This window comes from Pteronotus mesoamericanus, unplaced genomic scaffold, assembly GCF_021234165.1.
Source record: "Pteronotus mesoamericanus isolate MK-2021 breed Mesoamerican mustached bat unplaced genomic scaffold, CSHL_Meso_final contig_74, whole genome shotgun sequence".
Lineage (NCBI taxonomy): Eukaryota > Metazoa > Chordata > Mammalia > Chiroptera > Mormoopidae > Pteronotus > Pteronotus mesoamericanus.
Window position 1 is genome coordinate 33958822 of NW_026555247.1, and position 17533 is coordinate 33976354.

The window sequence follows — 17533 nt, forward strand, 5'->3', positions numbered from 1 at the left end:
GTAAATATTAAAGCTATAAAATTCCCTCTAAGCATTGCTTTAGCTGCATCTCATAAGTTTTGGTATCTTCAGCTGCATTCATCTTACAGTGTTCTCTGTGGGGGAAGGTGTTCCAGGTAGAAGGAAGAGCTGAGGGGAGGGCATCTGAAAACAAATACAGTCACATTCTTCGTTCTGCTTCCTGGGCCATGCTCTTTGAGGGTGAAGACTTGCATTTGCCCATCCTTACACATCCACCATGCCTTACAGGTCTCCAGAATGGATAAAGATCCCAGGGGAAAAAAACTAAGGGCTATTTCCTAGAAGTACAGCTGGGGCGATGGTGGAACCCATGTACTATCAGCACTGGAAAGAACCTTTACCTAGAACTGTGGATAGGAAAGCAGCCTTGTATACAATTCATTCAGAACCATCTAAGACAAACACGCAGGCTTACACCAAGTACAGAGCAGAAGAAAGAAGCTTCTAAAATGAGATGTTAGCCGTCTGAGGCATCTGCATGGGTTGATGAGGGAGGAGGGGAGATCCTGGAGATCTAGCTTTACCGAGAAGCCTGTTCAAGGTCACAGGATCACTCGCGATGTCACAGCTGAGACTGGACCACAGATTTTCCATTGGCAGGCTGAGGGGCGCTGCTGCCCCCGACCCTACGTAGCCCCACGAAGGTGGGGGAACCCTGCACTCTCCACATCTTCCCACGCTGTGGGACGTGGCCAAGGATCTAGATGATTTAATCCAGTTTTACCAATGAGCTTTTACAACGAGCAATTAAGGCACAGTTAAGAAATTAATCACTAATGAGTTGTTAACTCTGCCCACTATTGTGCATTTAACAAGCTGAGGCCAGATTACTAGAGCCAGTTCCCATTGAAGGGGACGACACTGACACACAGCGCGCCATCGCGGTCGTGAGGGGTCCCATGAGCCCCTCCTGGCGCGGCGGAGCCTCCCCTTTTCCAGGCCGGCGACGACGCAGGAGGAGCCCGCAGGCGGGTGAGGAGCTCGCACGTCCTGATCAGAGGACCTGCCAACTTCTCCTTATTATCTTCCCTAAACGTCTTTTCCTGCTGGCATCCTGGGGCCCGGGCTGGAGGTATGCAGTGGTGGGGGCGGGGGTGGGCAAAGCCTCCGGGGCGGCTGGGTCCCCATCCCGATACTCCTTCCACACGAGGCCAGCAGGAGGGGCGCGTCTCCGGGGAAGCAAGTCCCGGCTGTCCCCGCTGACCCCGCCTCCCGCAAGCGGGCTCTCCAAAGTCTCTACAAAGTCTTTCAATTCACCGACGAATTCGGCAGAGAGAGAGCAGAGCCTGGATTCCCTCCCTCCCCTCGCCGGATTCTCGATTCACTAGGGCGGGGGTGGGGGACCGGCGGGGATTGTCTCCCCTGGTTTGACATGTCCCACCTCCCCAAATATTAACTGTATGTTCAAAATAAGTAAACACAGCGGGGCCGCCCCAGTTCAGTTGTTGACAAATGGGGTCTCCCTGACTCTTCCCATCACCCAGCATAGGATCCCCGCTGGGGCAGCCGAGGTGGGAGCGCGGACCCCCAGGGGTCCGAGAGCGGGAAACCCGTGAGGCACCAGCAGCTTGGATGGGCCTGGAGCCGCACCGCGCGGCCCCAGGACACCGGGCGAGGAGCGCTCCACGGGGCTGCGGCCGCCACTGGGTCCCGGGGCTCCGGAGAGAGGCGACCGGGAGAGAGGAGCCCTCAGTCCCTGCGGTGGAGAAAAATCGCCACCAGAGGCAGGGAGCGGTGGTGCGCGCCGCGAACAAGATACCCTGGTGGGCGGGAAGGTCAGAGATTCCTCCAGATAAAGACTCGAAAACTGAAGCGTCCCCTCCACGCCCCGGGAGACTGACGGAGGCCGGGGGGGTGGGGGTGGCCGGCTCCGCGCAAACTGAGAACCACAGGGTCAGCAGACGGTCTCGGCTGGGTGTCCGCTGGGTCCCCGCAGCGCGGCGGACAGTCCCCTGGCCCGACCGGCGCTGCGCCTGCCTCCGCCAATGCGATGCGTCCCTCCCGCGCGTCCCTGCGGACTGAGCGCGCGGCTTGGGCGCCGCCCGACGCGGTGCCCGGGAGCCGAGAAGGAGCTGTTGTCCTGACTCACCTGCGGCGGGCCAGAGCAGACGGCGTCTTCTGGGGAAGGGTCCCCAAGGCCTCCTTCTTAGATTGACTGGACCCAGGACGGCCTGAATCAAGGCCTGTCTCCCTCTAGGTCGCTGTGCTCGGAACAGCCAGTGTCTTTCCTCCCCGAACCCTGTAAGGCCACTCGCTACTGGTTCTTGTCCCCCTTCAGTGGACCCTCAGGCTCCTCATGGAAGGCTCAAGAACCATTTCCCAAGTGACGCAGGCTTCTCTCGGAGTCCCGTCTGACCGCCCGAAATCCTTGCCTGCCCTGTCTAGCTTTGGAAGCCGGCGCCCCACGTGGGCAGGCGCCTCCGCCAAGTACTTTTCGTAGCCAGGAGCTGGAGTAGCGGCCCCACGTGTTCCAGGGCCGCCCGGGGCTCTAGGCCTCCTCCTTGCAAACCATCCTCACCTTCAGTTTGCGTTAAGGACTGGCTTCTCGCCTCGCCTGCACCCCTTCTGGAACGGGCAGCAAGAATCTCCGGACCTTAGAGCTGCCCGCTAGGCAACCTCCGGGCGCGGGGGTGGAGGTGCGGGTGCGGGGCTCTGGGCCTTGCGCGTTGTCCAGCCTTCCCCAGGAGGCCCAGGAAAGCACTCGCACCTGACACTCAACCCTCAGGATCTCAGTTCCCATGGTGTCTAAATAGCTGTTCTTAAGAACTGAAATAAGGAGCACTTACGCAGCAAATGTTTCCTGGGCATGCGCTGTGATGGTGAGCTGACCCCAACTTCTGGTTGTTTCAGTTCCAGCGATTACAAGGGTGTTACTGGGCACCCTCTCTGTGCCTCAGTTTCCTCGTTTATAAAACAGGGCTAACTGTATCTTCCTGGTAGGGCCGTTGTGAAGCTTTGAGATCGATGAGTCAGCAAATATATGTAAACCGCTCAGAAGCGCTCTGGCGCCTAGTTTTCCGTGATCATTAGCCATTAGCATTTTAATGATCATTTTCCAAGGATTTGCCCCTGAAATCCAGTTACAGTTCAAATTGTTGATACTCAAAGAGGTAGCTTAGGATATTCACTCTTAGACTAAAGTAAATAGTAAAAGAGAAGGAGACAGTGGAAAGTTGTAGGTGAAAAGAAAGAAAGAGAGAGAGAGAAATGGCAGAGAGATAATAGGAACAATCATCGGAATGATGGGAGAGGAGCCAAGGAGATGCCGAAGGTGGGACGGGCAGGGTCTGAGGCGCCCAGGACTGTGATCGGAATGGCGAGGGCCGAGCCAGCGTGGCACTCGCTGGAGGGCCGTGATCTGGGGAATTCTCAGAATAAATTATTCCTAAGTGTCCAAGAATAAAAGAGGACAGGCCACACTGACAGAAGGTCGTCTTGAGTTTATTTTTTTTCTTGCCAAGAGCTGATGTCACTTGGGCCAGTGCATCCATTTCCTCACGGAACAGCCTTCTGAGAGAAAGCGCAGGTGTTCCTCCCTAATCTTGGGGATATAACCGATTTAATACATGCCTACCAACCAGCCTACTACGTGCAAGGCACCAGCGGAAGGTCCAGGGCGCACAGCCCTGTCAGTGCCAGAGCCCCTCCGGACCTGCGCGGCGAGGCCTGAACTCTGCAATGACACTCCTTCTGTCCCCCGTCCCGGGACAGCCTTCCTTTCCCCACGGGGGTTTCAGAAACCCACGCTCAGCGAAAGGGCGCTGGGCGGATCTGAGAAGCGGCCCGCCCGCAGTGTGTGTGGCCTCCTGCCGGGTCATTCAGAGTTTACACAAGGGACTTACAGGAGATCCGATTCCACCTTTCCCACCCCCCGAGAGGTCGGGTTCATTCCGACGAGGAACGAGGGGCTGGGTGGTTTACCAACGCGCTGACCACCGACATACAGTAGCCGATCGATGCGTAGCAAGGGGGCCAGAGGCACTGCGCGGCGCGAATCCGGGTTATTCCCGCGGTCGCCCAGCTTCCAGGGTCAATTCCGGAAACCGCAGCTGCTCGGGCTGGGAACCCCTTTCCTCGGGATTCCGCGAGACCTCGGGGGTTCTGAAACCCCGCGGGGGCCCTCTGGATTCCTTCCGCACCCCAGAGCAGGGGCCAGAGAACTGCGGAGAGTGTCCACGGTGCCCCGCGAGGATGTGCCCTCCTGTTGGGCAGAGGGCGCTCAGGACGCAATCCTAGAGCGCCGCAGCTACCCCGTGGTGGGTTAACCGGAGTCGCCGCGTTGGGGGTGCGGAGCGAGTTGGGGAAGGGGGCGAGAGAGGCGCGGGGCTCACAAAAGTCGCTCTGAGAATTCGGAGGACTAATGTCATCGACCCTGGTTAGCAGGGGCCGGTAAAGACCTGGTGACCTCAACTATGATCTGAGAGGGGCCTGGGTCTCGGCACAGGGAAAAGACGGAGACGGGGCGCTAAGGGCTTCGTGACGTTCTGCTCTCACCCTGGGAAGGCGGTGTAGACGCTTCCCATTGAGGTCAGTCCTGCAAAGCGGCAGCCTCAGCCGGACTTGTGATGTGGCTCCAAATACCGCACAAGCCACACACGCGCACGCGCCCTTCAGCGCCAGGGAAGGGGCGGTTCTGGTCCGGGACGCCCGCAGCGACCGGAATGGGGCCAGGGTGTCCAGCATCCGCCGCAGTGCAGCGTCCCCAGGAGGACACCTTGAGGGAGACTGGGCTCCTCCGCGCGCTCCTCTGCGTTCCTCGACCCACCGGGTCCGACACCCCATTCCCATTCACACCTTCCTCCCCCCACAGCAGTCCTGCGCGCGCTTAGCTAGAGTCAAACCAGGACAAGTAAACTTTTAATTTTCCTCCCAAATACTTTGAAACTACTTATACAAACAGTTCTTCGAACTCTATAACCCCGCCTCCCTTTCCTCCCAGTTGTCGTTATCTGGGGTTGCCACATCGCCCGGGAGGGGCCGAGGTCAGGCGCTTTGGGTCCCTTGAACCTGGAGGCTCCAGAGCCCCGGGGGTGGGAGCAACGTGGCTGGCGGGGCCGGGCTGCCTATTCCGCTCCAGCAGCAGGGCTGGGGCGGGGGGCCGCTGGGGGGTTGGGGTGGCCAAGGCGCCTCGGCAGGCCCGAGGGTCAGTCCTCCCGGTGAGTGAGGAGCAGACGCGCACCCAAGGCCCAAGCCTGGCGGCAGCTTCGGGCGGCTCCGGGAAGGAGTGGCCGAGTCGAGGGACCCAGGGAGAAGGGATGCACGCTTGCGGCTCGGGGTCGGCTGCCAGGAAGGCTGTCCGCCCCGATATGGTCCCCGGTGTCCCTAGAGGGCCTGCCACGGCCTCCCGATGGCCTGGATGTGCTCCTTGGCCTTCAGGCGCAGCGACGCGATGCTGCTGTTGCGCGGGTCCACCTCATCCAGCGGGAACTTGTCCCCAAAGCCGGGCCCGCAGGGGTAGGTGGGCGGCGGCGGCGGCGCAAGAGGCTGCAGGCCGGGGCCCAGAGGCGGCGAGTTCAGGAAGGGCGGCGGCGTGTAGCTGGCGGGCAGGCTCTGCGCCGGCGGCCCGAAGCCCGGCAAGCTCTGCAGCGCCGTGGCGCCGCCGCCCGGCAGCGGCGGCCCGAGCCAGGACTCCAGCGGCAGGGCGCCCCCCGCCGGTCCGCCACCGCCGCCCGGGCCCGCCCCGAGGGGCGCCAGAGTCGTCGCGGGCGGAGAGCGGCTGAAGGAGAGGAGGGGCGAGTCCTGCAGCTTCATGGACGACACCTCCAGCTTCTCCTGCCGCCGCCACTTGGCCCGTCGGTTCTGGAACCACACCTGCGGGAGGGAGGCAGCACAGCCGTGGGGCGGCAGCCCGGCAGCTCCACTTCTCCACCCCAACTGAGACTGGGGCCCGCTATGTACCGCCTGCTCCTGTCACCCCTACCCGTGTTATCCTTCATTTTCCGTCCCATTTTCTCCTTTTTGACCCTTTCCTCCTCCTTTCTTGTTTCCTCCGGGTCTCTTTGTCTTATCCTTGTCCTCCACAGGTTCCCACCCTTGTCCCTGTTTACCTCACCCACAGCTGTGGTTGCACCTGTGTCCCAAAGGAGTGACATTAACCCTGCAATCGGACGGTAGGACTTTCGTGGAATCCAGACCTCGCCCAGTTTCTGTGACCTGCTGGCTGGCAGCCCCTCCCCACACGTGGGTTTGGACTCTTCCTCCCTGTGTGGTTCAGCTCTCGGTGGCCGCCCCTGTCTCAGACTGTCTGTGCTTTACTTACCTTTCATCTCCATTGTAAACGTGTGTATAAACAAAGACCCTAAGTACTGTAACCCGCACTATTAGATGCCCAAGTACAGCTATTTCTACAAATTACCGGTTATGATAACTAGTAGAAAAGCATGAGTTTATTTTATCCCAGCATATTTGAGTTGCTGCTCTGATAAGATTTTCATTTTCATTTTCATTTAATTGATATTCATTTAGGATTTCTGATGTTTCTTATAAATAGCTTTTGATGATTACCATAGTTTATCCTCCCTACTTTTAATTTATGGACTTAGTTCTGCCATTACCTTAAGATGGATTCAATCTTTACATATAGAAAGTCCATGCCAGAGTGAAGTCTGGTCCCTTATCCATGAAACTTCCATTATTGATTTGATAAAAGCACAAGATAGGGTGTAGCTAGGGCATTACCACCCTCAGGAACAACAGAGAGAACTGGTCTAGCCTAGTGGGGTATCTGGAAGGAACTCTGGCCAAACTGGTGACTTCAGTGTTGTATGTATGAAGGGAAATTGGGGATTCGTTGTGACTTCAGAGGGGAGAAAGCAGTTTTCAGTCAAGGGGGGGCACCTGAGGGTGGGCTGAGAAGCGCGCTACCCAGCACCTGAGCGGAGCAGGCCAAGTGTACGCAAGGCTGGGACTTGGGAGGGGGAGAGAGGAAGAACCACACATGCAAGTATCCCTGCCTCCTTCCCACAAAATACTCATCTGCATATCTGAGGCCCCGATTTTCCCAGAAACAGGAGATGTCTGCTGAAAATAGAGAAAAGAGAAAGCCTGGCCTGGGGGAGGGCTCCCGTCCCCCTCCGCACCCTTCTGTTTCTCTGCACGCCCCACTCCATCCCCCCAAGTGTCTGCTATGGTCTTCAGACGCAGCACCCCAAGTAGGAGGGCTGAAGGCCAGGACAGTCAGCTCCCATACAGCTGCCCTCCACGCGGCTGGAGGCCAGGCCCAGCTCTCCCACCCCTGTCTGATTACATCAGAGTCACGTAGAAAGAACCCGCAATATGCTGGGCACTGTGACGGCCCTGTGGCCACTGAAATGTCACAGACGTTGCTCTCAAGAAACTCACAACTTAGAGGACAAGCCAAAGGCCCCAGCAAGTAAAGAGGGAGAAAGGAAGGCGGGACCGAGGTGGCCTCGGGTAGGAAGGCTGCCCCCGGACTGGCTGTGCCTCTAACTGCAGGTGCTCGGGAAGGGGCGGCCTCTCCTCTCTCTTCATGATTCCCTTGCATGCTTTTCATCTCTCTTCGTCACTTTCCTCCCTGAAAAGCAGGTGCTACTATGTCCACTCCTTCAATGAAATCATTGTGGCTTTACTGCCCCAAATGAAGAGACACTGAACTGTCCTTGCCAGTTAATCCCAACTCACATTAGGGAACCATGTTTTCAAACCATGATGTTTACTCATTACTTTAAACCCCCAAACGAAGCAGAAGAGACAAAAGCAAGAGCTTTTCTCCTTTTACTTTTAAGACAAGGCCAAAAGCCCCCAAACGTCTGAGCATCTCACTTCCTGGAAATCTAATTCATTAAACACACACACACACAAAACCCATCTTTGCTCTCCTGCCTTTCAGATGCAGAGAAACTTGTTCCCAGTGACTCTTTTTCAGGCCTCTGTAAACTCTCCCAATTTGGAAATCCTCCCAAATTTTTTACAGATGACTAGCAAATATTTAAGGCTTTCAAATATTTTAATGATCAGGGATTAAAGATAATTCAGCTTTAATTAAGGCCAAAGCCCCTTTACAGCAAAAAGAAAGGCCTCTGCAGCAGCGGGAAGTTTGGGTGGATGTGCACCAGAGAAGCAAAAGTCAGGTCCTTAAATAAATCCACCGCAAGTTTCAGCTGCAGGCGCCAGGCTCCTCGCAGGAAGACAGGGTTGTTGTTTTAAACAGGGTATGTGCAGCTAGTGACTAGGGTGTCATTTGGCACTCCCGTCCGGTGACCCTCAAATGCTGCCTATATTCCCTCTCTATTCAGCAATCACTGCCCCCCAAAACACTGGCGCCCGTACACACACACACACACACACACACACCCATTCAGGGTTTAATGAGCGGTCACCTCTTCGCCTCAACTACCATTCCCAATTCCTGTCGTTAGCTCAGAAGAGAGAGACCCCAAAAGGGAGAAGGAAACTGCCGCCTGGAACCGAGAGCCCGAAGGATGGTGCATGGGGCACGTGGACGACCTGTGACGCCCCTTTGGGGCTCTGGGCCAGCCAAGTAGAGGAAAGCCAACGGGAAGAGTGTCATCATAACCGCGTGGACTCCCGGGGATTCAGGGGAGCATTGGCTAGGGCCCTCCCGGGGACCGATCTAGGCGCATTACCTGGACCCGGACCTCAGGTAAGTTGACCTTGCCCGCCAGCTCCTCGCGGCTGTACACGTCGGGGTAGTGGGACTTCTCGAACGCACGCTCCAGCTCGTGCAGCTGGTACGTGGTGAAGGTCGTGCGGTTCCGCCGGTGCTTCTTTTTGGGTGGCTCCTCCTCCGACAGTTTAGCGTCCCCGGCAATAGGTCCGACAGGCAGTCCTGGGCTCGGCCGCGCCTCCCCCGTCTCCTTGGGGCAGTAGGGGCGAGGGGCTGGGACGACGGGGCCGCGAAAGGTCAGAGACACTCCCTGGAGTATTCCTGGGCCCACCCGCCCACCCATGGGCACTGGCAGCCAGATTTGGGCTTTCAGATGGCCTGGCTGGGGTTTGGGGGTCGAGTGAGGGCTGCGAGGAGCCCCTAAGCGTTTTCTCCGCCTCCAAGTTGGAAGCTCCTGCTACACTTTCGTCGCCCGATCCCGCGCCCAGGCTCCTCAATAAAAATTAAGGCAGGGCCTCTGTCCTCTTGCAGAGTTTCCTAAATTTGGGCCCCTTGCGGCCTGGCCCCATCCCGGTTGCACACTTACCTTCGTACTCAGGAGCCGGCGCCGGGGCCGGCGGCGGGGAGGGCTCAGCTCCTCCGCCTGACGCCTTGGGGCAGGCGGCCCGCGCACCCGGCCTCCTTTCCCACTCCTTGGCTCCCCGGACGCCCGGCTCCGCCGGGAAAGAGCCGAGGATCCCGTCATCCTTGGTAAAACCCAGGATGGCTTCGATGCTGTGCAGCCGCGAGGTACTCCCTCCCGGGCTGCGGAGCAGGTGGCCGGCGAGCGAGAAGCTGCCGTCGGCCATGGCGGAGGCGCAGCCGGGCAGGTGCATGGGTCGGGGCGGGGGTGGGGGCAGGAGGGCGCGGCCCGTGCTCTCGGCAGCGCCGTCTGCTTTGGAGACAGAAGGGGCTCGAAGTCGGTGTTTCCCGCGTGCGGCCGTCCAACCCGAGAGCTACGGATCCAAGGTCAGCCCCCGGGGCGGCGGGGGGCGGGCAACGCCGGCGGGGCTTCCCGCGCTGGAAGTGGGCGAGCGCTCGGCCCGCGGCCGCCTGGGTCACTGCAGGAGTCGGAAGGTGCTACTTGCGGGAGCTGGGGCTCCGAGCGCTAAAGCCTGCGAGCCCGCTGACCCGGCTCCTCCCCTCTGGCTCCGGGCCCAGCCCCTTCCCCCCGGGACCCCCCTTCCCGCGGCGGGGCGGATCTTTCTCTCGCCCAGACCCCAGGCGAGGGCAGCACTCGGGACCTTCCACCTTTCACCTGTGGATTCGCCCCAAATACTCCAAACACACTCCGGGGACAGGCGGCGGGATGTTCGACAGGCCTGGGACGGGGTTCTGGGAGTCCCGCCTCAGTGGGGCCGACGCCTTTGGTCTCACCTCCTCCCCTCGGACTTGCCTGGGGCTCACCTATCCCTTCGCCACCCCCGCCCAGGACGCGCCTCCGCCCTTAGACTCTCCCCTCCGCAGGACTGAGCATCCGGGGTGACCCTCCGAAGGGATTCTTGGCTGCACGGCGTTGGAAATCAGTCGGGCATCGCCTCTGTTTGAATTTTTCCGTCTCCCTCCCTCTTCTGACCTGTCCCCCTTTCGGCTCCGTAGTCCAACCGGACTCCGGGCTTGTTTGCCTACACGTTGTAACTACTCCTGTCTGCCCCCTCGGACAGGCGTGCCTGCGGGCTTGCTCGCGCCAGTGCCGCCCCAGGGGACGGTGGGGCCGTCCGCATCTGCACGCCCGGGGACCTCTAGCGCCCGACGGCCCAGCAGGAGGCTGGCCACCGCCCCGCTCCACCCCCGTCGGACGCGCTGCGGGCTCAGGCCCGGAGGGAGACCCACTAGGGTTCCTCACGCTCTCGGGTTGTGTTCTGCGGGAACGCTCCCCACCAACCCGTTCTCCAGGCCCAAAAGACGGCCCAGACTCTGGCCCAGTGGGGAAGGACCCTGAGAGGTGGGGGGAGGCCTCCAGCCTCTTGTGGGGGGGGGCGCTTGCCTTTCTTTCCCCTTTTGGAGGGATGACTCGAGGCTTCCATGGCCCAGAGTGACTCCAGAGGCCGAGTGGAAAGGTGATTTCTGCGGGGGGAGTGGTTCCCCTCCCCCACCTGCTGTGACCGCTGGCACTTCTCAAATCCGAGGCTGGACCGAGGCGAGAGCGCGGCCTTCCCTGAACTTAAATGCTTCAGGAGAAGCCTAGGACTTACAGGAAAGGACCTAGAGATTCTTTCAACTTTTGCAGCAGGCGCCTTGATCTCCATGCAGGGCCGTCCCCTCCCCCGCCCCCGTTTGTTTATTGCTCTTTGCGTTCAGACAAGCGTTTACTGCGTTCTCTCTGAGAGTCCACCTCGGACGTGGGCCGCGCCAACCCCACAAAGGAAGGGAAAGGCCAGGGCCGCTGGCTTTGAGGAGCTTAAGGTCCAGCCTGGAAGACAAGAGAAAAGAAACAAGAGAAAAACCACCTATCTTAGGCTCCTCCACCTTTAAATTGGCGTTAGAAGGACATTGAAAAGGACATGTGACTATACTAAGGATCGTAAATGGGCAAATGGAGGGGAGGTAATTACACAAATCGCTTTATTTTTAACACAGCCATAAAGAGGTAAATTAAAATAACAAGCATATGCGTTCGAAGCAGACAGAAATTGAGCTACTAAATGAAGTTAAATTAATGAAAATCAGTATCTGCTTTATTGTGTTTGCAGGTCGCTTTATAATTTTCAGAATCCTTTCACATTCTTCCTTGCACCTGATCCGCACACCGTGTAAGGTGAGCAGACCAATGTATTCGTCCTCATTTTACAGAAGAGGAAACTGAGTCCAAAGCTATTCAGTGGAAGAGTCAGGACTAGAACTCAGACCTGCTGACTCCTCATCCCCAGTTTTCCAGCAGCAGCTCGTTTGTAATGATTTATTGTAGAGGGTGATGTTTTGAAAAGAATCAAAGCACAGCTTAGCCTAAAGGTGCCTTTGATTCTTCCCAGAGACTGAATCCTTCATCCAGGAGGCTGAGGAAGAAAGAAATGAAGTCAGCATGTGCAGAGGCCTGTGGTTGTCCAAGAGGACTGACGAGGTTCCCCCGCCACCCAGGCGAAGAAGCCTGCCCCAGGCTGTGCTCAGACTTCCTAGTCTGTCCGGGGCACTGCCGCATCGGCCTGGTAGCACCCCACAAGGTCCCCTGTACCAGTTACACAGTCCATGTAGCTGGGATGCAGACACCTGGGGGACCAGAGGGCAGCCTTCAGGATAATTAATTGGTGTTTGCTGTTTCCTCTCTTACTGAGAAGGCTTTTTATGTAAACTTGCCCAATATTAAATTGATCTCTATAATTACCACTAAGCAAAGATTGGCAGCGTTTTCTTAAGCTCCTGCCCACACGCTTAAGGGGCTTAGGGCCTTGTTTTCCAAAGTTAATTCCCTCTGGAAATGCCCAGCTCTCCCTAATAGGCCCAGGTGAGGTTAGCTTTTATTTATTGTTTATTTCAGAATCTGGGGGGGGGGTGCGGGGAGGGGAATGCAGAAAAGACTTCAGCAGCCACTGGTGAGGGACTAGGGGGGAAACAGGGCCAAGCAGGCCAAGGGGAGGTTGGGGCTTCCTTTGTGAGCGACATAAAGAGCTAGTCAATACCATTGTGGGCACGGTGGAGGGTACTCCAAGCAATCAGCCGGGGGTCATTGTTAGGGGTTAATCTACATGTGTATTTCCCAAGAACTCGATTAGGGAGGATGAATGGACTCGCCCTTGTCCCTAATTCTTCTAGCACTGAGCGGCAATTTTCCAGCAGTTACGCCAGCCCGCAATCAGCCCAGCTTCAACACGAGTAAGGAGCCTGGCTTCTGAACTCCACCTCTGTTTAATTCATTCATTCATTAGGTGGATCAAAGAAAACTCCCCCCTCCCACCCATCCACATGGGGGCTGAACTGAGACACAAGCCAACCCCTTCAAACCAGGCATGGTTCAGAGAAACATTTCCAGGAGTGAGGAGAGTAGGGTGAGTGGGGCACGGCAAGGGGGGGCGGTTCTTAAGAGAGGGTGGCTCTGTGTGACATGGGAAGGACAAGGCAGACGACTAAAGTTGGGAGAGAGATTTGGGGGAGAAAGGAGAGAGAGCCTGGCTAGTCCCAACAGAACAAAATCTAAGTGTAAGCAGTGATTAGGTAGGAGGAGTTATAGCATAAAGTGGCTCTTTTCCCTTGGATGTATGCAGGAGGTCCCATTTCTGGAAGTTTTCAGGGCAGACTGCTTCACCCACTGCACCCTAGAGAGAAATGGGCGTCTATAGAGTTCCATGAGCACTGGGTGGGCAGGGGGCGTGGTCACAGAGTGAGCTCATGCCTTTTGACCCCAACCGTGAAGTCGTGTTTTAGGTTTGGGCAAAAAAATGTCTGTTGAAGGGCCTGTAGGATATCACTTCGTAAAACATAGAAAACGACTTGACTGTCAGCATGTAGGCCTTCCCTGCAGCAGGTGGAGTTGAATCCCAGTGGAGTAAGTCCCGGGTCTCACCTCTGTGCTCACCCTGGAAGGGCAACTTAACCTTGGTTTTAGCCAAAGCAAAACACAACTCATAGAATCATTACACACACATACGCACGCAGGCACGCATCCGCACACATGCACATACACAGAAGTCCAACAAATACTAACTCCATGCCAGCCAGCACTCTTTCCAGCACTTCACATGAATTTCCTAATCAGTCCTCATGATAACCCTGTGAGGTAGACACTGTTTTCTGTACTCAGATAAGGAATCTGAGACACAGAGAGGTTAAGTCATTTGCCGAAGGTTGTACAGCTGGTGTCAGGTGGGGCCAGACTTGAACCCAGATGTTTTTCCAGGAAAGCATCCACCTAACCACTATGTGTACTACTTCCCAATGTGGTATCATCTGCGCTGTTCAGATAAAGTAAGAAAATGTGGGAGTTAGAAGGTGCAAAAATATGGTACCATGGTTTAGGTTTTGGTGATGTGGGAGTAAAAAACATGATGGGCGCTCTATAATTTATTTGGCCAGTTATGATGAGGGCAGGAATGCTTAAAAATAAGTTAAGAGTACCATTTAATTTCCCAAGGCTGTCTTACAGAGTTTAGGGAATCCTTTCTCTGTTCTCAGAGTTTCGATTCACTCTCAGTGGTTTGTAAACAATGTATTTGAAAGCCCCTACGTGTGTCGCTTGGTTTGTCTGCCTTGGGTGCCGCGGATTTCCCCCATACTGTGTTCTATAGTGCATGCCGTGCGCAAGATATGTATGTAGCTGACAATGGTTGCAAAAAAAAAAAAAATCAATAACTAAACTCTCTCTTTAATACTCAGGGATGCTTGTTCATCTCTCACTACACCATCTTCCAAATCAATGAAATATTTTCCTACTTGATAGCACCACAGAAGCTACATCAAGAAAATATTCTCGAGATACTTATCAGAAATGCCATTTTTACATATAGACAACTAATAACGAATATCCTTGGTCACATTTATAATGTGAGCACAAATGATAAACACTTTTCTTGTATACTAGTTTATGAGTCAGTGTGACAATCTGAATATTCTCTAGTATTTTCAGGCTAAATCAAAGTGTTGATATAAGGATACTGCAGTGAATAATAACGCCAACATACCTATGTGGCTAAAATACACAAATCAATGAAGATGGGCCCAGGTAGGCATTTCTATCTGAATGGGAGCCCGCTCGGATGAGCACGTGGAAACAGACATCTCATCTGATTATAAGATGAAACCAAGGGCAGCTGGAAGCTGTTGTATTTTCCGGTGGTAATACCCTGTTTGAAAGACTTCCTTTTGTGTAAGAACAGGGACCACAGCTCTCAGCAGACCAGCCAGTAATTGGCAAGAGGTCTCTCCTCCTTTGGCACTCTCTCAGTTTCCCAGTTATGGTACTTTGGGGAACAACACCATGAAACTAATCTCAGGTTAGTTTTCTGTTATTTCAGAGAATCATGTGTTTAAGACTTAGGCAGGAGAAACTTGGTGATTATGGTGTGGACTCTCTCACTCCTAGCTCCCACATTTTCTTTATCCATCTGGAAATGGGGGCCTAGAGGGACTAATGGGTTTGCCCAAGATGAACAGACCTCTGTGGCAGGCCTTGTTCCCCAACACTCCCTTGGGCCGCCGGGCCGAGCTGCCTGGGCCCTGCGCTTGGATGCCCCATGCTAGCACTCAGACTAAGTCTGCGTATGGGCCTGGGGGGATGGGTTTGTTGTACAGAAACAATGAAGTTGCTCTTCGCATGACTCCCCAATCATTTACCAACCCGATTCCCATAGTCCTGAGCTTGCTTTTACAGTTGATGCCAACATCCAAGTATCCTCTATGTAAGAAAAAAAAAGAATCTCTTGGCAATAGATTTGCATGGCATGTTGGCAAACAACTGATATTCTTACTGACTGGCTTGGAAGATGATGGTTAGCCCCTCTTCCCAGCTCTGAGGTCAGTGCCGTCACATTCGTAGCTTACAGCTCACCCGAGTGGGTGGCCTTCTCCCACAGAAATGGGCAAACTCTAAAAATCCAGGTGTTCTCCCTCCTCCCCACCCTCAACACCATGAATGACTTTTCAATATTTCCTAGCATTCCATTCAAGAGGGAAGAAATCAGAAAATATTATAATTACAACTAACATGATCTATGGGATAAGAGATGTTGGTCCACCTTTTCACAAAAAAAAAAACAAAACAACAAAACGGAACATTTACATCCTTATCTCAGAGTATGTAAATAAAAGAGGGAAACTTGGGTTCCTGCCCAAGAAATGGACTTTTTTTTTTTCTGGGTTGCTAGGAGCAAAGCTATATTAAGATAATTCCTCTTTATGTGTTTTCTAATTAAACTAATTGAACCCAGAGCGTCTAGGGGGAGCACAGAGACATTTCTCTCGAGGGGACGGCGGTCTTGAAGCCAGTCAATCCTCTTACAGGGCTAAGAAGGCAAACCCACGGATGCCCACTTTGCAACAGCCTTGACCTGGCCCCCACCCACACAGCTGGGCTGTCTTCAAGATTCTTCTTTCCTCTTTTACTATTTTTTTCTGAAAAAAACAAAACAAAACAACAACAAAAAAACATTATCGGGGAGCTAATTCTCATTTCATTTTCACACACCCTAGGAGGTCCGTATTATTATAATGCTTTCTTTCCCATACCACCCACATTCCATACACCCCTTTGGCTCTCTTTCTGGAATATTTCTTATGTCTGGACACTCTTCTCTGTCTCTACCACAATGTAGGCCATTGTCCTATCTTTCTCGGACAGGTTACTGAATTAGCCTCTTGCTGGTCTCCAGTCTGCTTCTCTTAGCTCCCTGCCCTCTACTTTCCACTCAGCAGCTCGATTATCTTTCAAAAATATAAATCAGATCATACCACTCCCTGCATACTACCCTCCAAAGCCCAACTGTTACACTTAGCATAAGATCCAAACTCTGTGTACTGCTGTCTAAGTCTTACCCCTTTCCCATTTCTCAAAGAGCATTATTGCATACTTCCGGCCACTCTCCAATCTGCCCCAACTTGCTCACGGAGCTACAGCCGCACTGGCCTTTTTCCTCTTCTTGAAATCCTCCAGGGCCCTTCCTGCCTCAGGACCTTTGCACAGACTATTCTCACTGCCTGAAATGCATGCCCCCCCCAAAAGTTCACATGATCCTTCTTGTCACTTTATTTTTCCCATAGCACCTTCCACTCTCCAAAACTATTTGATTATTATTGGTTTACTTGTTTGTTACCCATCTAGTGTACCTTCACTAGAATCTAAGCTGCATGAGAAAAGGAACTTTTCTATTGGCATCCAAATATATGTTGCACATAGTGGTGGTTGATTTCATGACTAACTGCAAGGAACTCTATTTTACAGATGTGGAGACAAGTTAAGTAACTTGCCTAATTTCACACAGCCATTCATTAGCACGGGGGCACATTTTTTCCACACTCTTATAATCAGTCATCAGCAGTTTTTCTACCATTTTAATTCTTTCCCAGATGTTTTGAAAGTGTCAAACTGCTTTGCTTTCCTTCCCAAAGAGTCCAGAGAAACCATTCACTCCTTTTCCAAAGCGAGTTCGATCTGCTCCAGTCTTGGTAGCCTTGGCGCTGCCTGGGTGTCCTCTCCGCCTGCGACGGGAGCGTGCGCGGAACGAGGAGTCCGGTGCGCTCAGCCCCACTTTGCTCACTGAGCGGGGTGCACCGTCTTAGGGAGCTCCCTTCTTCCTCCCAGTGGCTCCTGCAACACTACGGCAGACTAAGGGCTTTAGTCTGCTTTTACAGTTGACAGCAATTTTATGGACATTCTTTTGTCCATTTTTGTTGCACTTTCTCCTTTGACCCCTTCATTCCTAAAAATGCTGATCTTCTTGTCCTGACCAAACTAATTAGCCCGTTTTAACCACCAGATGCTTTCAATAAGGCTGTCGGGATGCTCCCACGGCGGTCCTTCACGCAAATGTCAGGAGCTTACCACACACTGCAGGGTAAGTTAAGGGAACGAGCTTTAAAGAAATACAGCTTGGAAATCTGTGAAGGTTTTCTGAAATGATGCGAGAAAACAAGCAAGCATTTGTTGGTATATACCTGCTATCTTTCTCTAGTTCCAGGAATTAGACACCATTCAAGAATGATGCATCAGTATGCAGATGGAGTTGTAACCACATAAAGTAGTTTTCCAAGGATAGCTGCACTTGAGGGCTAAACTTGGATACATGTGGATTTGTTGACTTATATTTCTACTTTTGGTAAGGTTTGGAATTTTTCCACAATGAAAAGTTTTTTTAAAGGCAAAAAAATGACAAGAGTTTTGAATTTGAATTTAATTTGTATGACACCTAATTTTATAACATTCTCCAAGCATAATTTTTGTAGCTCCCCAAACCGTCCTTT

At 53.9% G+C, this 17533-nt stretch overlaps 2 protein-coding genes across 3 annotated transcripts in view; both read right to left on the reverse strand.

Annotated features, from left to right (window-relative positions):
- The window catches only part of LMAN1 (lectin, mannose binding 1), an 89804-nt gene that overhangs the window by 23197 nt on the left and 49074 nt on the right, over positions 1-17533 (reverse strand). The window lies entirely within an intron of this gene.
- RAX (retina and anterior neural fold homeobox) lies at positions 5344-9483 on the reverse strand. The gene is made up of 3 exons (XM_054583747.1): positions 9195-9483; positions 8628-8881; positions 5344-5832 (listed from the first exon to the last, which is right to left on the reverse strand). The coding sequence occupies exons 1-3, from the start codon at positions 9481-9483 to the stop codon at positions 5344-5346; spliced, it is 1032 nt and encodes a 343-aa protein (XP_054439722.1).